The 24,393-nt window shown below is 37.0% G+C and overlaps 1 protein-coding gene across 1 annotated transcript in view; it reads right to left on the bottom strand.

Annotated features, from left to right (window-relative positions):
- The window catches only part of LOC138934668 (uncharacterized), an 87,829-nt gene extending 63,701 nt beyond the window's left edge, over positions 1-24,128 (bottom strand). Inside the window, exon 1 of the mRNA XM_070298663.1 lies at positions 23,713-24,128. Coding sequence (XP_070154764.1) covers positions 23,713-23,785 — 73 coding nt within the window. The 5' untranslated portion in view covers positions 23,786-24,128. The remainder of the gene's footprint in view (positions 1-23,712) is intronic.
- Between the last annotated feature and the right edge of the window lie 265 nt (positions 24,129-24,393).

The following is a 24,393-nucleotide window of genomic DNA, read 5'->3' as shown; positions in this document are numbered from 1 at the left end:
ATTTAAACATGAAAAATTTTACATACGTAGGAAGATCTCGTGTATTTTAAAAGAATACATGATTTAATTTGTTCATTATTAGATAACATTATTTATCTATATCAAAAGTGTATAATCAGTTATGTTCCGAAACTTTTCTTGTACTTACGAATGCTACCGATGTTTAACGAGTCTCTCTATTGTTGAAATAAAATTCGTATTTCATATGACAGAACTTGAACGTTTGAACTACGCCAATTACGCAAATATACGCCACTGATTTATATTTTCGCGTTATCACTTATTCATATATACGCGACCGTTATCATCTAGTTCGTTCTCTCAATCAGAACTTGACGTACGCTCGACTTGTTTCGCCATTAAATTACATCCGCATCAGAGCTGTGCTATCCAGGATTAGATTGTCAACTGAGAATTATTGTTCCACGCCCTGTCCCAACATGACTGACGCATGGTAACGATTTACGATAATCGACTGTAACGGTTGGGCACGTAGCGGGATTCAACTGATAAACCAATAATAGATCAGGATATTTCGCTGTAGCCAGACCGACACGTCTGCAGAGACGTATTCACCGACAGTGAAACACAACGTGATAATACGTATCTACAATACTCTACGCACTTCCGTTGAATTTATCGAGGACAAAAGTCCGATAAAATTGGCTGATCGTTTGAAGATAATTCGCTGAGCATCGTGAATTTATAGCAAGTACCGAAAGATTAATGTATCGATTTACCGTTTTGTTATCTTTTAGATAATTAACGAAATGAAAACTAAAAAGTATCGTGTGTAAATATTTGACATTATATAAGATTAATTAAAAAATGAGAGATGTCGCGAATTACAAAATATGAAATCATATTTTCGTGTATGTGGATATCGCGCATATTAGAAATTATTTCAATAGTTGTAGCGTTTAACGGACGTAAGAAACAAAAAAATAACGCATTGATAATCATACACACTAATCATATTTGTTTGCGAAACTGTACAATTTTATTTTTTACACGCGTTATATATTGGATATAAACTTTATTTTTAGGTACTTTAAAATTTAAGAAGATTTATCTTCTCCGCGCAAGTTATTTTCTGTCTCTGTCTCTCTCTCTTATTTATCGAAATCCGATTATTAATCAAATAGGCAATGTACGAGGCAACGTTACGTGTAACGTACCAGATAAAGTTTCGCGGTGCGGAAAATTCCGAGCTTTCAACGGGAGAGTTCTCGAGCGTGGAACGACGAACGAGAAAAGCGTAGGTGAACGTGGTGGGACGGAAAAGACGAGAGGGTGTTGTGAATGGGATTGGGGAGGAAAGGGGCGAGAAGGGGGGAATCTTTCGGGAGTGGAAAGTCGGAGGCTAGGAGACGGGGGTCCATACACATAGACGAAGATAGAGAATTTTAGTCGCGGAAAACTCGATGTACGCCTTGCTGCGCGAGAAAGCGATTCGATTGAAATGTCGCGGAGTAGGTGGTGCCAGCCAGCGTGCGTTGAGAAAGTTTTCAACCAGTTTACCATCCCCGTATTCGTTGCTGCTCTCGCGCGTGGGATACGACGCGCGTATCTCGTACCAGAGAACACAGTTACATTCGTGTCTGTTTCAGACAGAAAACGTTTGCCGCACTCCCTGTTTTCCCGACGGAAAAGCACGTACCAACCCCTAAGAACCGACGCTCGTCGCGGCGAAGTAATCTTTCTCCCCGAGTCGCGGAATAATTTTCCAAATCCGCCTTTCCAAAGTTCAGCCCGCGAGCCGAACTCTTGCCTGTGTATGCTGTCGCCGTCGTAAATTCGTAACAAGAGCATGTGCTCGAGATGCGCGGTGACGTGCCGCTCTAAAGTTGTCATATGCAAGTCAAGTACCGGTAACTTTCTAATTTCAAAGCATTTTCTAGGTAAATAATACAATTGTTTAACGTATATACATACTACAATATATACAAAAATATCGTCTATATTTAATTTGTATATTGTACATGCTCCGCTGTTTTAATGATGCGTTAAGAATTCCGAACGAGATACATGATGAAATGTCACAATATCAGACAAGGGTCGAAAATCGTGTATAAGACACATATACAAATGCAACTGCGATAAAATAAACGCTAAGAATGTTCTCCAGAATTTTTAAGGGTCGATCCGACTAAATAACGTGTTGTGGAACGTAGCGTTAGAATAATCCGTCTGAATCAAACGATACAATATATATTCGCATTTTAGCGAAGAGGCAACAAATGTTTTTCTTCTTCCTACCGCATTGCCTCGTAGAATAATGCATTTGCGCGAACGTCCCGCAAATGGTGGCAATAATCGTAAAGTCACAATCACGCAATTACGAGCAACGGCATTTCCTCGAACGTAACGTTTTTAGCGGCTCATTTGCGCTTGCTGGAGGAGCCATTTGCTTCTACCATAATGCAGATTTAGGTAACAGCTGTGAACACATACACTATTATAGGGGATATATACCAGTTTCCTCTCGAGAAGCTGGATGCAGCAACGTGCGGCAGCATATGTATGGCTATTTAGGCTCGGATGGCATTGAGATCTATTGACAGACGATTGCGATCTTCGGCATCCATCCAATTACCAAATTGAATTCATTATAGTCAAGATATATGAGAGAGAGAGAGAGACAGACAGACAGACAGAGAAAGAGGGAGATTCGTCTTTCTCGTCTGAAAAAAACGAAAATGCTCCACTCATAAAACTCATAGACCTTTAATAAGGTTTTCGTGTTACCAGAAAATTGCTTATCCATAACAGGATAAGTCGGTAATAGGTATATTTACTCGCAAGTAGCTCTAAGCACTTACGAAACTTGATAAAAATTTTTCATTGCGGAGTCACGAACGCTACCGGAGCGAAGATTGTTGAGTTCTCTCGTAAAAAGTTTGACTAATTCTCCACGCGTTGCTTAATTTTATAAAAGGAAAGGCAGAGCGTTTTTCTCTTTGCGTCGCTTTAAAAGTTTGTCGTTTTGAGGCCCGTGTTAATTTAATATAATCTTCTTTGTGGAGCAACACACAACACCCAACAGACAACACACACACACACACATACATACATATACATATATATATATATATAAAATAGAAAATTTTGTATAGAAAATACGGTTTATAGTTCTACAAAAACAATATATTAAGATTATATATTTTAATAACCGTTTCAATAAAACTATATTTTATTAATGTTTTTAAAACGTCACTGCGCATCTGAAAGAAACTCGATTTTTTCACAAGAGAGAGAGAGAGAGAGAGAGAGACAGTTATAAGAGAAATTTGAATTTTTATACAACGCATATTTTTTCATGTTTTATCTTTTCATTCACCAGAATTTACTATACACATAGATTAGAGTATATATAGTACACGTCCACGCCTAATCCATGTTGTCCACTTACTTGGGGGCGAATGTATATGTAAATAAGTACAGCGTATATAATAACCACCGGTGTGTTGATTGAACCCAAGAATTTCTCTCTCTGTATTTCCCCTCCGCCACGTACTGATCCATAAACGTCACGTGGATGAATCAACGTATAGGTATACGACTGACACACGGCTATGTCTCTCACACTCGCACACACGGCATATACACGTGTGCGGAGAGCCTTCATCTCTTTCTCTCTCTCTCTCTCTCTCGATGGCTGCTCCCAATTATCTTCAATAACCACACCGGCAAAATCCACCCAGCATGGCGCGGCTCCGGCAACATTGAGTAATTGTCTCACGTTTTGCTTTCCCTCTCTTGCTCTATCTCTTTTCCTCCGCGTGTATATCCTCGCCCTTCGAATCCGGAAATAAATGATTGCTCGATATTGTGAAACCGCACGCGCATTGTTTCCGCTAGAACGGCGACGAGAAACCGAGAACGGCACCGCGACAATCGGCGGAGAAGCGGACGCGAGAGAGCAATGAGAGACAAAAAGGGCTCCGGGGCAACCCCGCCATAGGGTAAAAAGGAAAGATGGGACGAGGACGAGACGCGCGCGATGAGAGAGGAGACGGCGACGCGGCTGCATCAATGGAGAACCAAACAGAAATTGTCAGAAATTGAGAAAACCACCGCGCCCGAGGCATCAAAGTACAACGCGCCTCTTCTATTGCATTCGCATACGTACGCTGGCTGTCTGTTTGCTTCTGTATGTGCACATGTGTATATGTGTGGTTTATTAAATAAAGTTACATGGGATGTGCGCGCCTCGTTGCCCGCTGCTGGAAAGAAATGTACAAAGGATCCACCAAACGCGAAATGACGTGTGTTTCAGAGATATTCTTATATATTTTCTATAGAATCAAAATTGTTAGGTGTATTATTATGTGAGGAAAAAAAAATGGTCTTTTTTCCTAATTTAGCGGATGCAGCGCGGAAAGTTTCAGATGAAAAAGATTATTATTTATTATTGTATATCAAAACCTTTTTCTCCAATTAATCATTTTAATATTGTGATATATGTGTATATGTTGGACCATTCATATTTATTTCTAAGAAAAATAAAATTGCAGAGAAATAAAACATTAACTTTCATATACATATCAACGATACTCATTAAATATATGTAAGGTACAATGGAGCATATCTTTTATTCTCGTTTGAAATAAAGAAAATTCGCCGCAAGGGAATATAAATGCTCGACGAAGGTAAAGCAGTCTCACAGTCTCTGGGTGTGAAATTCTACAGCGATTTAAAGAAAGGAGAGAGCTCATCTCCAATTTAAAGTTTTTCCCCCTATTTCTTTACAAACGTCACTCAGTACACTTCTACTATACAGTGTAATATCTCAAAGCTCGCGTACGTGTTTAAAGAATAGATAAATATTATAGTAAGAAACATTCTTTTAATAATAACAATCACACAATAGTCCTAATTGTTATAATTAATAAAATTTTATGAGAAAAGTATATTGAGATGAAGAACACAGGGATGATACACCTATTACAATTAGCAATTTTATTTTTGTAATAATATATAAATTATATTTTCTTATATAATCTTTCATTATATTTTATTAAATGAGGACCTTGCCCTCATAATCAATCCTATTAAATAATTAATTATCGTCAATTAATAATTATGATATAGAAAGATAGCCGAAATCTGTTTATTCGTAAAAGGAGCTGTTTAATGCCTCTTAAAATAACAGTTGATAGTCGCTTATCGTAAATCAAATACGGAAATCTCTCGAATTTGAAGCATCGCTCACGGTTATTTCTTTGAAGAGCGAAGGGCGTGCTTTGCGTACGCGCGTTTTAAAGGATGAAGCTCCTCGATCGGAGAAAATATTTCTCACGCGAATGATGAGCCCGCGATTGTCGTTGACGTTGACAAGTCGAATTCAAGATCGATGTAGCTAGGAACGTGATAACGTACCTACGATTTTCCTACCTTCGCGATTCAACTGCAATGTCGATTTGTGGAAAGCCGTTTATCTCTCCAAACGGGTTGCCCGCAACTTTTCGTCGACGTTTATCGACAAATCCTGCGATAAAAGAAGGACGAAGGATGCACGCATCTCTTCGTATTTCTAGCGATCTTGCCGATGATGGAAACAGTTTGAAAATTTCTCTCTGTTTCGTGAGGATTACATTCTTCTTGCTCATTAAATTTAGCTTAGACTGTTTTTTAGAGTACCATAAATCAAGTTAATAAATTGAATACATCTCATTTTAAACACTTAAAAGACTCAAGAAGGTAACATTTCTAACAATTATATAACTACACATACACACAATGCTATATATAATAAAATTGTTTAAGACAGTATATATAATATTACAAAATATATAAAACATTTTTATGTAAAAAATATATCGAAATATGTAAATAAGCTTATTATCAGCAAATATCAAACTTGGTGTAAATTGTTTTCAAGTTGACAATTATTGATTTTATCGTGTTAATTAACAGAATTAAATTATAAGATTTAGGAAATTATTTTGAGAAAGCTATTCCGAGCGGGCAATTTATTATTTGCAGACAAAATCTAATTTAGAAGATGCATATTTGGCAAAAATGTTACGATGTATGTATGTGGAAATTTTAGCATTTGTGGCGATTAGTAATTTTCTTAGCTGCAATTTTCATATGCTCTCGGCTTTTGCCTGAGTAGTTATGTAATCTCGCAGAAAGCAGGCACAGCTACTATTCGTTGAAAGTTTCGGTCCTCCTCTCTTGCTCTTATTAAAATGGGATGCGAGCAAGAGATTTCGCATAGCTATGTGCGAAATATGCGATTGCGTGAGAGAAATTTTGAGTATATTATATCAATGTAATTGTGCTTTTGCAACATGCGCTTCGAGAACGAATTTTAACAAAATTCGATTGTGCAAATATAAATGTCAATAGCTTAAAAATGATGCAATTTAATTAATTTTAATTTCATAATTTAATTGATTCTAATTTCGTACTTTATTTCGTAACAATTTGATGATTATATGATCAAAATAATACATTGCTATCTTGCGTTTCTAGTATTTTATTTTAATTTATTTATCATATGTATAATTGTATCTACAGGGTAAAACATTTTAATAATTATGCCATGTATTATATACGAGTATATGACATTATTTTCATTTATTAATGTTCTCAAACTATTAACGTCAAAAATAATTTTAATGTAAAAGGTAATTTTAAAGGTAATTCATTAAAAATTTTCAACAAACTTATTTTACATTTCTTTTATATCTTTCATTTGCCTATTCATTTTATCTTTTAGAGTTAAAGTATCTCTTAAGTCGCAAAACTACTTTGAAACTGCATCTTTATTATCGAAATAAATTTCCGTTTAAAATTTAACGCAAATTGGAGGCACGAGTTTTTTCACTTTAATGATCCATCGTTACTTTCTACATCTCTTTCGTTCATACGTTCAGTTGTACGCGAAGATCTCTTTCTCTGTAATCGGCAGCGCCTCGGTCTTCAAGAGGGTAGAGGAGAAGAGTACGAGGAGGTACTAAAGGAAAAGAAGAAACGCTGAACGGAGTACCGGATTACTCAATTGTCGAATTCGATTGGCCGCGCTGATTGAATCGTTGAGAATCGTCGTCCCTTAGGGAAACCGAAAAGCCGCGAGAAGTCCCGGTCCGGCAGCCTTTAGCAACAAATAAAATACAACGAATCGCGAAATAGAAGCACCTTTATGAAACACAAAGTATTTAAATACATAATTTGTCTTAATCGTTTATTTTATATTAATCACACGCGCGCGCTTATGAAAGTTTATAGTATATCGAAAAAAAGTAGAAACACATCGTAAGTGTAAGAAACTTAAAGAATAATCATACTTATAGCGATATATATGTTGTTTTATTTTTTATAATTACTTTTAAACACATTATATACATATTATCACATATTTATTATAAAAATATAAGAAATCATTTTTATTAACATATTATAAATAATTGCCAAATATTAAATAATATTACAATATCTTTTAATATGTTTTAATATACAAATGTTAAATATATAAATATATATATATATATATATTTAATAATTCATATATATAATACATAATTTATTCCATTTTTATTCTAAATCTCTTATCTTTTATCTGAATTTCAGTTATCATTAATATTTTATTATTAATAATATCTCGTTCCAAAGTTTTGCATTTCCGTTACTACCGCCAAATGCAAGACAAATCTACTTCTTTCGCGAAGAAATCCAGCCGTCAAATATTGCAGTCATCACATTGAAAAGGACGATAATCCGACACGCCCTGCAGCGCGGGGGGAGGGTTTTCCACGTAAGGAAAAATTTTCGAGCGTTTTCCGCGCGAGACGAAATATCCCCGTGTGCTTTCCGTCAATTCTATAAAGGACACTTTTTTTCCACATACGTCGCCGCGCTCGCTACCCCTGTGTTGACGTTCTCCCAAGTCGCCGGAAATTCGTAGCTTGACGTTTTATCGAACGGCGGGACTTTATTGTAGCGACGGTGTGCGGAAGTACGAAGCGCGAAGGAATAAAAATCCACCACCGTTGCGCCACCGGAGGAAAACTTCTCCGTAAGAGATAAAACATCTCGCCTGCGCGCTTTCCGCGCTTTTTGCCGATACTGACGGGGAACGAAGACTTCCAAAGTTCACGCCATTGTTTAAACGTTTAATCTGATACGACGGGCAACGAACTTTTTTGCGGACGACGCTCCGCCGCCATTGTCTAAACATGGATCAATTTGATGCGGCAAAAAGTGAGAAATTACGTCGCTTCTGTTTCGATGGAAACGATCTCGTTGATTATCGCATTAAGCGATTCTGTTGCGTAATATGCGTGTTGGTCGCCGTTTTATTTGCTTCCCGTGTAAATAGTAATATTGATATTTCCGCGGTTTTGCGAACAAGCACAGAATTGTGATTATAGATAACATAGTACAGTGATAAACGTGATACAATTCAAATGTTAATTTTTTAACCGGTGTTTTCGTTACTGCCGAGCTACTTCTCTCCTATCTATGAATATAAAATACGACAGCTCAGCTCGAAATTAATCGTATATTAGTCAAATAATAATTTAAAATTTCATATATACAGTTACATGGAGCATTTTCTTTCCTCTCAAATAAATATGCAAAGTTTGTTTTTCACGTAATATTAAAATCAAGTTTGGTCCAATATCTTATTTACATCTTACGCATTGTACGATGAACGCAAGTATGTAAAACATTTCAAGCCTCAGAATGGGCATTCGAAGACTTCGACCAGTTGGTCGAAGGTATGCAATCAATGAAGGAAACGCATACTGAGAATAATACGTCGTGGAATAAACCTCCGGTGTAATTGAAGGTGGAAGCTACTTATACAAATTTTTTTACAAAAATCAGGGTGCTTTGAATAACTTGTAAAACGAAAAGAAACGAGGAGAGCGTTCTCAATCTCAGCCATGAAGGACTTTCGTCTAATGAGCCGTGAATATAAAGGATCTCGTTTCAGCTGGGAAGCTTATTCGCCGAAATTTTTTGAAGAACGAGACATAGAAAGTATTATCCGTGTCTATAGTGTAAAAACTATGTTGTAAAGAAACTCCCTTAATGATCCACAACGGACGTAGCTCGATATATAATATAATTACCAATATATAAATTTGATATATAAATTTGCAAGAGATTAATACAATATGTATATAATCAGATATTATCATATGTAATATATACAAATGTGCGTCTCCAATTGAATTTTTGCATATCCTCCATGAAATTTACAGCAACGAGGTTTGATGATCTCTGTTGGAAAGTTTACGAGGAAAGTGCGACTTGTGTCTTCAAAGTTCTGTGAAAGTAACTCATTTCATCGACTCCGATTACAAAGTTGCTTAATGCGATTGGCGCAAACAGCGTAATTCTCGACGGGACGCTTCGCGAGCTCTTTACAATTTACATTCACTTGTCTCGTTGATAAGTGCGGCAAAAGAGCTTCCCTTGTTAGGTTCAAAATATTGCATGTTGCAACGTCTTTCTGATAGAATCACGTAGCATTATAATTTAGAAATATAATAATATGTCATTTAAAAAAAAATATGTTTCTCTTATAAAGGCAGCATAAATGATGCAACAAATTCTCTTTGCACAATTTACAACATTTTAAACTAATTTTTAAGCATGTTTACAGCTTTAGTTTACATGTTTATTGTTACATAGAGAGGAAGGGGGGAGAGAGAGAGAGAGAGAGAGAGAGAGAGAAAGAGAAAGCAATTAACGTAATTATTGTAACGCGGTTAGTAACAGCATTCCAGACATTATCGAGAACGTAGCCATAAGCATTCCGTGGTAAGATATATATGCTTTATCTGTTAGAACATCGAAGCTATGTGAAAAAGATCTCAGGGAATTATTGCATTTTAACGGCTTAAAATAATTAGCAGATTCTAAGGTCTTAAGGTCAAAAATTCTCGGGAGAAAACCATTTAAATAGGTCAAGTCGTTAAATAAAAGCTCTCTCTCTCTCTCTCTCTCAGAGGCCGACAAAATTGCAAACTATAGTTATACATCATTAAATCCGTATAGAAGCTCGCGAAAGAAAGAGCAATCTGTTTCGCGCGCGAAATTTTCCGCAAAGGGATTCGTAGTTCATGATTATAAAGTATCAAATTGACCCAGTTAGCGAACGCGCTTTACGCGACTCCAAAACTCTAAAAAGGCGCGTTAGAAATGTAGTAGAAAAGCCCATTAAAAAATGCTCTCAAAAATATACAGCTTTTATTTCATGCATGCAAACTATAAATCAACAAAGTTAATAAGATTAATAATTTGTCTGTGTGTGTGTCATTCAGAAATATTAATTTAATTTTGAAACGCATTTGTATATAATTTTATTATGCAAACTGTCTCAACGGACTAGTTATAGATAGTTTGTCGCAAATTTTACCACTGCTCTCTCGTTTACGGAAGAGAAAATGCATATCATGTGTATCTCTCTTGGACTGAAGCCAATTTACGCGGTATAATATAATTAATATAATTACATCGAATTAAACTTGCATTAAAGTTTAGTTTCTGCTATAATTGATATTTACGGGATATCGCGATTATAGTATAAAGCAAAAATATTTGTGGATGACAGTTCTGATTTTACAGGAACGTGAGCAAAGTTTATCGCATTATAAAAGTTTTCTAATTTATTCGTTGAACACATATATTAAACATATATGCGGTAATCTATTAGAAATAAATATTTATTATATATAATTATGTTTTTTAAATGCAATATAATTTTACTATATTTCCTGCTTACTTTTCGCGATATGTCATACTCGCGACAGATAAATTGAGATAGGATACATTTTGATATACCAAAAGCTTACTCCACAAACGGTTGATTTGAAGAAAACTGTGGCTTCCGTCAACGTGAGGCAAAGCTAAAACTCTTGATGATCAAAGAACTAGCCAATCGGGGAAACACATTCGGCAACGAAGACTGCCGTTCACTCGCGGACAAATCGCGCGGCTTTGCACTCCGCTATCAAAGATTAAACGCTCGACTGATCATTCTCTATCCGAAATACATAGAGAAACTCGATGTCTCTCTGTGTGCGATAACTTCCGCTCCCCTGGAGCATTCTTTCGCCTGTGTGGCTTTACCTCCATCTCGTCTAAGTTTAACTACTATATTAAATGTTAAAACGCTCTTGTAATAAGCAAATTTACTTAAACGTGTGACCAATGCTTATAAACTTCTAGATTTCTTTTTCTAGAATTTTTTTAATATCTCTAAAGTTATCATACATAAAGAAAAACGCAGGTACATCTTTAAATACCATGACTTATTTGTGTTTTACCTCGGAAAGAGATAAGTTTAAATATCTGAATTTGTTTAGCAGGCAAAAACGAAGATTGCGCGTTTCGTATCAATGTAAAGCATCCTTTTAAGTAAAGATTAAAAGGCAATAATATTAATTCATTTGGATGATCTGTCGCGTCTTGTTTCGTAAGTTCTTCTTGGTATCGACAAATTGACGCGAACTATTTTATTAACAAGCCACAGACAAAGTAATTTGTTATCGGAGTTAGTTAGTGCATTGCTGGATTCTAGATAATCGAAACTGTCATACAATAGTAAATATCTCGAGGATGCTTTCAAAAGGAAATGTTTCTCTCAATTTGATGTTATGGTGTGCTATACATATAGCTGCAAATTTACTATTCCTTGCGAGAGCGAAATTTAAATTGCACTGTTCTGCAATTTTCTTTTTTTTATGACAGAGCCACTCTACATAATTTTTCTATACATACAAAATATACCAAAATTTACGCAATAAAATTCTAGTCAATGAAGAGTTTTATTACTTTAAAATAATTATATATATATATATATATATATATATATATATTTTTTTTTTTTTATTAATTTATTATAACATATTTATACATTTATTTTTGATATTAAATTTTTACATTATATATATAATGTAAATATAAAAATGAATACGAAAATTGATCACGGAACTTTTGCATTGGATTAATTAGCCTCCATAATAAATCTGTGTAACGGAGATGGCGCGAGTTTAAATTTTAATAGTTACAGAATAGATCGTCGCGCGTAAATTCAATTAATTGACAAAAATTCAATCTGGACAGCCGTTGAATAGATTACAACCAGGCGTGGTCGTTACGCTTGGTCTAAATTATGCCTCACCCGTTCCCCGCCGCTCTTTTTCCGCGGTCCTCCCCCAACGGCGCTTCCGACGGTAACAAATAACACCTTCTTCTTCTGTTTCCGAGTTTCTTCTCTGAAATTTATTTCGACGCAGATGAGATGCAGGCCGTCGCGCGCGCGGCTTTTGCGAATTATTCTGCCTCGATTCCTAAGAAAATCGATTCCACCCGCAGCTCCCGCTCGAAATACGCCTGACGGGGGATGGCAGGGAAAGAGAGGGATGAGTAGGGGAGAGGATTTGACGATCGTCGAGTTAACGAATTCAAGTTAAAGGTAAGGAGAGAGAGAGAGAGAGGAAGGGCAACAGCTCCCTTCAAAACAAAAAGACCGGCAACCCTCTCTCTACCTGTCACGCGACGCGGAACCTTTATTAAACGTAAAAGGGAGAGAAAGTGCGAGAGACATCCTCAACCGCGAGGGGAGGGACTGGCGAGAAACGGCCGCATAAATTATGCTTATGAGCCATTTCGTGTGTTCCGCACCACCATTTTTAAATTATACTTTTAAATGTACCCCGCAGGGCACAGTGACCGGGGTACCCTTCCTGGTTCATCCCTCGACTCTCATTCTTCGCGGCGGATCATATACAGTATTATCTCCTAGGCGCGTTTGGAGAATGTTTTATCGAATATTTGTTTTTCATTCAGAGACAATATTTTGTTAAGAACTCTCTCGTATTTGGCGCGCGAAATAAATTTAATAACGACATCGTCGCATCGCAAGGATCGTCCATGTTAACCGCGAAATGTGATATTCGATTCGCTTTGTAGATCATTTAAACGTAATAGATAGCAATCATATTCTAAGAAAGAATCTCTAAAATGTTTCGTAAAGGACGTTGTTAGATATTAAAAGAAGATCGTAATCTATTCTTTCTTTGATGTATATCATTTTTACTTTCTTTATACTTACATTATTTCTAGATAAAAGAGATGCCTTTTAACACAATTTCAATAATACGAGAATATATAATATATTTAATTTACGTTTAGGGAACCTGTCTCTATTTTTTTTTTTTTTTTTTTTTTTTATATAAAAAGTAAATCACATTATTACATTTTTTTAGGAATTATTATTACTTCAAGTACTTAATTTTATTACGAGTCTGAATTACAAATAATTTTTAAACTATTATCTCCTAATCAATATCCTTGTGAAATTGTCTGCCATAAAGCACGAAGGTTACCGAAATTCGAATAAATTGCGCGACAAAAATCGGCGACATACATCGTCCCCGGCTATGAAAGTAGCTAGTTTCTTCCGCGTGGCGCACGGAAATAACGTTTGTTATCGCAATGAAAGCCAGCGCTCCGCCAAGTACCAAACTGGTGAGGAGACGCTAGCTTGAGATACTGCGTACCCTGGGCCGAGGTTAGCTCTCGGTGTGTCCCCGGATGGAGTTCTCCTCTCCGGACTCGGTTAATATCTTTCTTTTTCGTCCGTTTATTGCACGCCGCGTTAGGTTAAAACTATTTTTAAACCGTTTGTCACGTTTATCGTGACCAAGAACCACGGTACGAAACGCCCCATTTTATGGCAATAACGAGTCGCCGTAATACAATAGTTGATTATAACAATCCCCCGTTGTAATCGTCTTATCATTATCGGTAAAAAATATTATTTTGTTAAAAAATTCTTTAACCTTTAATTGATGTAGAAATACAATCAGCGCTCTCCTTGAATTCGTAATCGTACCAAGATTTTATTTCTATGTTTTGACACTCGAAACGTTGATATCGATTTTTGAATGCTCTTGGGGAATGGCAGATGTAAGATTTTAGATTTTTTTGGATGCATGGATGCATAAAAAAAGATTAATACAGTAAAGCATATTGAGTTTTGCATTCAATAGTTGCAAACATTTTGTATTGTTTTCCTGAAATAATTTATATTGTTGTTGCGAAATAGTTTATACCCAATACACAAATAAGCATGCCAGAAAATCTCGTGTCCGCTTTAATACAGTTTTCAGTCAAAACTCCATGTTACAGCGCTCTCCTAACGCAATGCAAATATCCAAGGTAGATAGATTAATTATTTGCAGCTGGTCCGAGCTCTCTCCGGGGGCCCACCTCCGTAATAACCAATACATCGTTCTCCCTCTCTCTCTCTCTCTCTCTTTCTCTCTTCAGCATATAGTCTCGAAGGTTTCTTAATAAACTTTGGTTCCCCATGCCGCGTTAGCTAAAATCTTAGACCGATGTAAGCCCCGGAGCCATCGGGCAAGATTACGTATCTCGGCAAAGCGTATAAGTGGCTTTCCAACAAAGACCACCCAACCCCGGTCTGCGAGTACGAAATATATTAAGACAACGCGAAGGCATCCGAGGCGTTCGCCCCCGAATTTCCTCGCGCGCGGAGAATCTTACGAATATATACACCCTTTCTCTTCCCTGTCGAAACCTAAACGATACTTGCTTAAGAGCATATTTTGCTTTTGCGCGCGGTTAAAATTAAATACGGCTTATAATTAATATTAATAAAGTAAAAATAAAAAAATCTCGTCTTTTTATATAGAGAAGGATAAATAATAATCGTGTATGTTTATGACGTAAAACATTCTTATTATTTAACAAAGAAAAGTAACATGCAAAAGACTGTTAATTGTATCTGTGTCAATAAATAAAATACGCGCGACGGTTTTAAATGATAATTTAAATTTATTATTGAGATACGCGTATTTTGCAATGTATATTAATCATTAGAGAAGTTTATACGCGTATAGCACGAGTAACGCCGAGCACTCTCCGTATTCTCAATGCTATCTGGAAAAGAATTTATGCCAGAAAGACGACGCGCTATAAATAATTTCCGTATCTCGCAATAAAAAGTCGCGGTAACCGCGAAAGCGCAACATCGAGATACTCGATTAGGTGGTCTCTCCCCGAGTCGAACACATTGAAAAAGACGATCAGCAAGCAAAAATGGCGCAACCGCCACGAGTAATCCCAACTCTCATTTACGTACGTTCCCTCATCTCGCGGCCGTCTCGTGCTTGCAAGGGCGATTAAACCGCTCCCATGGAATCCATTAAATGTATAAGGACAACCCCGTGGGTCCTTATATCCGACGAGTCTTGTTCTCGCGTCGAATTTTCTCGCGATGAGAATCCTCGGAGAGAGGAGAGAGCGCATTGTCTATCGGGGAATTAAACGACTGCAGGCGATTCCGGCGTATCGCGATTTCAGATTTTCTTTTCAATTAAGACAGCGAGCGAGACATACATTCGGACCGGATTCCGCTTGTGCTTAATCAGTTTTAAAGAGGATAAATTTTTAACTCTTTCAACGTAGACGAACGTAAGTCCAGCATTTTAAGAGCATTACGGTTTACGTGCCCTCGACGAAGTAGAAAGGAAAGCGAAGCGAGAAAGGTATGTAATCCACGGTAATGGCCGATACCTCGCAGTTTTCTGAAAAACTTTCGAGTTAAAGGTGAGTTGTTCTCTTCTCTCTTTCTCTCTTTCTTTTTTTAGTCTTTTACTTGATTTCTCTCCTCGTATGCTACGCCGCGATCTTCTCTGTTCTTTTCATTCGAGTCTTTCGCTCGCCTTTAGTCTCCCCGAGCTCACTACTCGTTTCCCTTGTGATCTACTCGTTCACCTTCGTTTTTCTCTTCGTATCGAAGCTTTAACGATTCTTTTATATCGCCGGACCAATCTTTTGTCCCTGCCGTAAAGTGTGATCGTTATAAAGGTGCGTTAAATGCGATATAAAGTACTTTTCTCGACCTTTTTCACTAAGTCAACGGAAAAGTCACTATCTCCCGTTATAAGAAGAGAATCGCACTTTGTTTCCATTTTATTTATTTCCATTTCTACATTTAGAAGCGTGCATCTCCCGTCTTGATTATATATCCCTAAATGAGTTTTATATAACAAGCAATTCTGATTTTCATATTTAATGTTATTTTACCTCAACCTTATTATCTTGAAAAGGATACTCATTTTCGAGGTAACTTATCTGGTTATTATGGTTATATACGATAATATAACACACAGACATGCAATTATATAGTCTGCGTACAATAGAAAAAATATTAGAAATAGGAATAAAATATTAAATATCAGGAGGACCAATATAGAATTATTTTACTTGAAACAAGGAAACGAAATGGATTAATTATTTCTAATTTTTATTTTTTTGTTTCATTACGCGTTAATCCATTCCATTCTCTTGTTCGAAGTAAAATAATTCAAAATTGTTCCTCCTGATATTTAATATTTTATTCCTGTTCCTAATATTGTTTCTATTATGTGCAGGGTCTTACTCTTCAGAAAATAATAGAATTAATAATTTTATTAATAATTATTATAAAATTATTATATTAAATCACACTCTGACAATTTCTTTTATTTCAATTATCGAAAATGTAGTACATATCATTTTATTTATTCAATAATTTTATAATTATTTTATTTGATCTTAATAGATGATTTTAAGTGCAATGATTGCTATCACACAATGTAATAAATGACTATAAACGTATACATATGTAATGCTTTACCGAAAAAAAACTCCAAGATTTATCACAATCGCATAATATAAAAATTTTAGTTTTTCACTTATATTTCTTTGCTTCATCGTAATCGAGTGAGATCGATGAGATCCGTAATTATATGATACTATAAGAGTTTTACAGTTGCCTATTGAAACAAAGCGGCACGCTCCAATTAGCTATAAATCCGGCTCAATTTGATTAATCCGACCGAATTTGCGTAGCTGTTGCCGCAAACGTTCGCGATCGCGAAAACAATTAAATCACCCTCGAAGCGCGCGGTTCCGCGAAACGTGACGTTTCCGCGGGAAGGACGGCAATTAATGGCACGTGTAGGAACTGGTGATAATACAGTACGGCGGCTAAGATGATCATCAATCGCGGATCCTCTGTTGCCGCGTTGATGAGATTATCCTCGGTGTGCCAGCGTCCCTTTTCTCGGCTGTAAAAAAGAAAGGCGACTCGCGCTGTCATATTTTCTGGTTCCGCGAACCGCAAAAAGGCGCATCGTTGACCACACATGGCGCGTGGCGTATCTCGGCGCGGATGCTGCTGGACGAATTTCACATGGATGATTCGCGATGGCGGTCGTGCTCGCTCGGGCGGAAACCGAAACGTATTTGCGGAATTACATCCGGAAGCGATCGCCCTTTCCGATCGACTTTCAATTCTCGTTTTTTCTCGCACGGCTCTGCGATCACCCGGAATCGCTGGTTGATCGCCGGTGTATCTGTAGGATAAATTCCAGCGTACGAATCTCCTCGCGTCGATGTAATTTCAAAGCAATTAAAAAGATAGTCGCTCGGATAATTCGTTTAATTGAATGTTAAACGATGCTGATACATTTCACGTGCATCAAGATCTTCTTTTAAAAGATGGAGAGAAATTCATGAACCAAGAGAGAGAGAGAGAGAGAGAGAGAGAGAGAGAGAGAGAGAGAGAGAGAGAGAAAGAGAGAGCGAAAGCACTTAATGTGAACGAATTATTTTCTTGTCAATTTTCATTACTTGCATCAGTTTTTATTTGAAAAATTTCGAATCTCTCTTCCTCCTGTTTCGATTTAGAGCACAGAGCATTTTGCAGTTGTATACAATTTTTTGTTAGCGTAAAAATATTTATTTTAATTTATTTTAGTTTAAATATATTCGCGATATATTCTTGTATATACAAATATATAAACAATTATGAGACAGTAACAGATATATTTTTCTATTTTGAATTTTGAAGATTGAGAATCAACGCGTGAAACGTATTTTGTTTTTCACGTCATACTAGTGACTAACTTTGTACTGACGGCACAAGGAGAATTATACGACTCGTTTTTGTTTGGGAAATTGTACTTCACAGTAGAGTATGACGATATCGCGGTACTGTAGAGATTCGGACTAATTCTGATCACGTACACACGAGCGATACAATCGCGATGATACAAAACGACTCGAAGATGAAAGGATGCTCGAACAGGAGCCCCGTCCGGGCAGCGACGAGGCTCGAAACAGAATAAAAGTAATATCCGACAAGGGTGAGCGTCCGCGAGGACTTACTCTGAGAATTCCTTTTCTCTTCGTTCCGGCTGAGACGAGAGCAACGAGAAACTCGAATGAACAAAGGAGCGCGACAGCCATGACGAGACAAAGATGGAACAATCGGTTCGAGGAAGAGGCAGAAGGCGATGAGGTCTTCGAATTGTGGACGGAAGTACCCTCTTCATTTCTGTATCCTTTGCATTCCGACTTCGAAGGCAAAAAAAGGAAGCAAGAAAATACATCGCCGAGAGAGAGAGAGAGAGAGAGAGAGAGAGAGAAGAGAGAGAGACAGAGAGTCTCGAGAAAATCTTTCGGCCTGTCTGTAGAAGATTGTAGCCCGCTCGAGACGGTCGAGGGGATCAGAATAGAAACGTCTCGTTCAATCGAAACGGAACGAGCGGATGAAATATTTGGCTTGCGAGATCATTATCGGATTCGTAATATTACGCAGATTAGGGGACGCGCTTTTCTTTAACAAGATTCTTTTCATCTTCTCGAATTTTATTTTTAACATTCTAAATTGAGACGTCAAGATTAAATTCGCGATAAAACGGATGATGGAAAAGAAATTTGATAAACTGTACGCAAGAGCAGGGACGATATATGTTTCGCGTTTATTATACGAATGGTGGACTGAATTTGGTTAACGAAGACCAAAGTTTATGTTGAATAACGGGCGCCTCCAAGTTTGCGTTCATTAGTGTCGGTCGTAAACGATAAAAGCAACGGTGGCGGAAGTAATTGGTCAAAATTTGATCCGCGCCGCGAGCGAACAAGCCATGTTTCTGCCGCTCGAACTGCAGCTGTTGCTACGAGATGGAATAAAGGAAAGATAATTAATTTAATAAGGTAATTAGAAGTAATGTCAGGCAGAACTGCGCGCCAAGTTTCTTAAGGCATTGGTGCTTCACTCGCAACAAATGTAATAATATATATTAATGAGATATGGGAGCTGATTTGCGATCAATAAAGTTGATCGCCTCAAACGAGTTTTTTTACTTATTTCGTAATACTTTTACATATCGATTTTCAAAAAGAGCTGCAGATTTCAGTCTGTATAAACATGTTTGTTAATGCGAGTATATCGTTGCTCTCTTCTTCATTTCCTACTTCTTAAACTATTCTGACAATAAGAGAATTAAAATACGGAGAGTAATTAATTAAAAGAAAGAAACTCAATTAGCAAATTAAAATTCACAGTATTGGACAAAATACCGAGAAGAAAGCGATTTAAAGAGCTTTTTTCGAATTAAATCCATTACGTTTCGGAATGTAATATCATTGCAGAAAGATTGAGAATATTTCTACTATTACATTCTTACATTTAAAATCGACAATAACATTATAAAATATCTAACCAAATATTTGCATTATTAAAATCTTTATACAAATTGGCTCTTTATAAAAATGTAGATAAATGACGATTCTTAATAATACAATTTGGAAGAAATTCATAACATGTGTAGTTGCATTAATTCACACTATGCAAATGATAACGCTCTATTGAAAAGCGAGAGAGAGGCCAGGAAATGATTAAAACTTTGTGAGAGATGAACATATTAATCGCAAATATTTGCACATATTTACTCTTCTGAGTTAAACGCGAAAATGCCTACGGCATTCGGCAAACACGACGTAATGAATCGTAACGGTGCAAAAATGATATAAAAAGTTTGTACACATATAATCGTTCGACCACTGATAATTGACAAAGATCAATTCATACTTGTCATTGCTTTTGAAATTTACATTCGAAAATGAACGAATATATCGCGATTGGCCGCACATGAAAATTAGTTTTATCATAAAGCCTGCCTCCTTCTGTTGAATAAAACCGGAGCCAGATGTGCAAAATGATTGCAGGAACGTTTAACGCTGAAAAAATATAATTGCATTTGCATAAGCTACCATATAAGAGAAAGTGTTTCGACTTTTGAAATAATTTTCACTGACGCGATATCGCACGTGAAAATGATTAGGATAATTGATATCGGTTATATCAATACGTATATAATTGAAATGAATATTCTATATGAGCAAGAGCTCTCGAATTTTCTTTCTATGTCTTGTTTAAAAATGTTTAACAGTAGCTATAAAGTATGAGAGAGAAACTAAGCAGCGTAGCGGCAGATAAAGTTGTGAAAGACAACAAACGTTTTATGCTGAAACTGCTCGCGAAGTGAACAGAGTTTATAGAAGCATTCAAAAATATGGTGCACTCTCGGAAGCAAACACGTTCATTTCTAAAATATCCTAGTACAAGAAAGAAATGAAGGAAAATTTCTCGAGTACTGTGTTCCTCTACGAAAAACCTTGCTTCTCTCGAGCAATCAAAGCGCGATCGCGAAAACTTTACAGGGGTATACGCTTTTATAAAAACACGCGGATTTTGTATAAAAATAAAAGTAGAAGCGCGGCGGCAAATTGTTGCGTATAAAAATCTCTGCTTCTAAAAGCGATCTCTACGAAAGCAAAATAAATCATGTCACATCGACGCGTACTCAGTGCTGTAGTATTTTTCCAATAAAAGAGAATGCGGATTTAGAACGCATTTGCGGAAACTGCGTCACGGAGGTAAAGTATCTATGAAAAGATGGCGAGAAGGAGACGGCGAGTGTATCTCGGATATGTCTGCATTCCCGGTGCACGTTCGCCACGATTTGTTCTATCTCGACTTCTTCTTTCTCTCTTTCTCTCTCTTCCTCTCTTTATCTCTCTTCGAAGAGTTCTCACGTATCTGTTCGCCTTGTCGTGGCGCACGACGCAATCGTGTGGAAAAGCGGCGGTCCAGCGGAGGGCAAATATTCAGTCGAGAGAATCTGTCTCATCGGAAACAACCTAGTTCTACAACGCAAAAATGGCATGCTTCCCGGAAACTTTTGGAACACGATGTGAATGTAGCTCAAAAAACTATACGATATGATTATAAAAATAATTCAATCTCTATATGATATGTAAAGATAAATAAATATTGCGCTTAGAAAAAAAATATGATGACATGCAAATATTTTGAAGCGTGCCATGTTTTTAGTTTGAGAATATTATTAACAGATTTGTATAATGGCAAATGTAAATACGATTGCAAGTTTAATTAGACGAAGCAGTGAATTAACAAGCTCGCTTGCCGCCTTCTTCGACAAATCGCGGCGTGTCTAGCGGGCTCCGCCCTTTGAGTTCTCGAAAGAATAATGCTCGAAAGAAATAAAGTAAAAATAACCCCATTATACAACATTTTTAAAAGTATTCGACAATAATTTGCACACGCAAAGTTCTTCCTCTATAATTTTTTTTTATTTACAGAATATCATTTCTGAGATATGAGAGAGAAATATTTTCTATTATAAAAATCTTAAAATTTGCAAATAATTGTCATTTTTTTTATTAATAATTTCTTTAAAATTTTAGAAGCGTCTCTTTTTCTGAATTTTCTGGATATGATTTCAATCTAACAGTTAAAATGGGGAAACTGGTAGATAAGAACCAAGGCGTGGTTATTACAAGATGCGCAAACTTATTATTGTTCAATTTTATTAACAAATGTGCATTAAAAATGTACGTTTTGAATCGTCTTTTGGTGCAAAATGTACATTTGGTCTTTAGCATGAATATAAATATATGAAAATTACATAAAAATTGTAAAATTTGACATACACAATATTTGTCGTTTGAAGCGTCAAATTTCAAATTAAAATTAATCATTGGAAAGAAAGATTCATTAAAACCCGCGTAGAGTTTGTACAAATTAATAGACAACGTTCAAACACCATCGCCACATTTATATCCATCGATGGTTTACAATATAATGATGTCTTATCTGTCAGTTTTCCCACTTAATAGCTAATATTCTAAGCCTATTGCTGTTATGATTGAATTTTGAATTTATTATTTTAATACATTAAATATTTTAAAAGATTTAATTAACTGCTATTATAAATTTAATAAATAAAAAATGCACAATTTAATACATTATATATAATAAATTCCAATCCAATTGCAACATAACTAGAAGCGATGCCTGAATTTCTGGCATATAAATCGTTTTATTCGATTCAATCGGTTAGTCAATCTAGATACATCTAACCTTCGACACATACACAACTTTGTAAATTTTTATACACGTGAACGAAAATAGTTTTTCGATATCTCAAATAGTTTCGAAATTTCCCGCCCGTTACGCTTTTTGCATCGTTGAATACATACATCACTCTGTTCGGACGTGTCTAAAAACTCGCTCGCTCCCAACTCACTTCTACTCACTTTAACTTATTCTATTAACTTCCCCGATTGTCATGAAACAGTTGCTCTTACGTGCCAGAGTTGCACCCTTTCCGGAGCATAAAAGATTTTAACTTTAATCCGATTGCATCTTCAATTTTACATATTCATTTATTGTCACATAATGTACGATATTTTACGATAGTATGTACTTCTTCTTTTAACGAGAAAGGAAAAGAGTCGTTTGAAATAATTTTACTATCACTTTTCAGTGTTTCTTCTAAGTATATGTGAATACTGCGAGGCGTTCGACCTACTTTGATCAAGTAAAACCGAACTTTAGCGCGAGCTTTTCGTCTCTAACAAGACTGACACCGAAATTGTTATTCCATAAGAGACATCCTAGTGAAATGGCTCACGTCCAAATCGCTGTGAATCAGAGCAAAACATTCAATCCACAATCTTTTTCAGTTTACAACATATATACTTTGATTTGAGATTCGCTTAAGATAAGGGCTTATATAAACAGAAACAATCAATTTGATATTATTTACATTGTAAAAAAGAAAAAAAAATTTTAGCGCAGGTTATCTCATCGTTCTATAATTTTTGCTCAGCGATACTTTGCAGTTGTTCGCACGAATAGAGTTTAGCAAATGGCAGTGGTAATATCGAGGATTGGGTCGACGAGCGAAAGCGTCGATTACAATTCCGGGGTGAATCCGACCAAACCGAAACTCGATTGTAACAATGCCGTTTCTGCCGATCGTAGAACGGCTGCAAACCATCTCCCATTTTCCAAGAAAATACAGGTATTCCGCGTCCTTTTTCGTATCAGCGGATCTCGGTACTTCGCCAAGTAACGAGACAACTGGAAAGGGCGCGGAAAGATCGTAGGTACCAATGACTCCTTTAACGACTGTTTGGCCTAACTTAGTAGGAACTTAAACGTCTCTCCTCTTTTTGGGATGTGATACGGAAGAGCGGGCATTGCTTCTCTTGCACGCATAGAGTGTTATTTAAAATATTGTAGATGATATGCACGTAAAGTACCCTCGGCGCAAAAACCACTAACTGGAGAAACACATTCCTTTTGCCCCCTTCTATCCCTTCTTCCCGTGTTCATCATTTTCGGATTAACGACAGCAGGTTAAAAATTCACTTGATTATTTCTGATTGAAGATTAGAAGTTGACGAAAAAAATCATCTTACGAACTCGTTAATCGGTAAGATGGAACCGTGCCACTCGTAGAAAGAGAACTCGCCTCCCCTTCTATGAACTTAACACTGCCTGACGAGACTTACCCCCTACTATGAGCAGCAGGTGAAGCAAAGCACGTCGCATTTTTCTGTAATCCCGACGAAAGTCTTTATCCATTCTGTGCCTGTGAGGGATCTTACGTATCACTGTATCCACGCGAGCGTTACACGCTTCTCATCTACGTAAACACGTCTCGCTCGTCGATCGGTGCCACCACGCTTCCGTTTTCTTGGTTTTCCATTAATTAAACAAAAAGAAAAAAGAGAAAAGATCTAGTCGCGCGAGCGGAAACTTGTCGCGTCACGGAATAACGTCGAAAAATCACGAAATCGCGTCTCGATCGCGAAGGATCACCGTTTTTCCCCGTTTACCTCGGATCGATCGGCCGATCGTCGCGCTCGAGATCGGCAGGATAGAGCGAGGGCGAATAGCAAGGCGGGCGGCCACGCGGCCGCGATAGTTCCTGACTTGCAACTGACGAGGGATGCTGCACGAAGAGTTTGCGCCAGCTTTGCGCCCGCGCACAGAATCCTTATTCCCCTTCGCGCTATCACCCCCCCCCCCTCTTTATCCCCCTTCAACCGGCCACAGTCAGTTAGTCAGTCTCTCTCTCCCGCCTCTCCCGCGTCTCCGTTTATCCCCCGCGTTCTTCCGTCCACGCTTTCTCGCTCTCGTATATCTTGTTTCCCTTCCCCTCGTCCTGGTTCACCCTCTTCCTTCTCTTT

The sequence above is a fragment of the Polyergus mexicanus genome, unplaced genomic scaffold (genome assembly GCF_030449975.1).
Source record: "Polyergus mexicanus isolate NDT 795.1 unplaced genomic scaffold, iyPolMexi1.0 SCAF_7, whole genome shotgun sequence".
NCBI classification, from domain to species: Eukaryota; Metazoa; Arthropoda; class Insecta; order Hymenoptera; family Formicidae; genus Polyergus; species Polyergus mexicanus.
The sequence above is the reverse complement of the archived record's forward strand: the minus strand, read 5'-3'. Positions and strand labels throughout refer to the sequence as shown.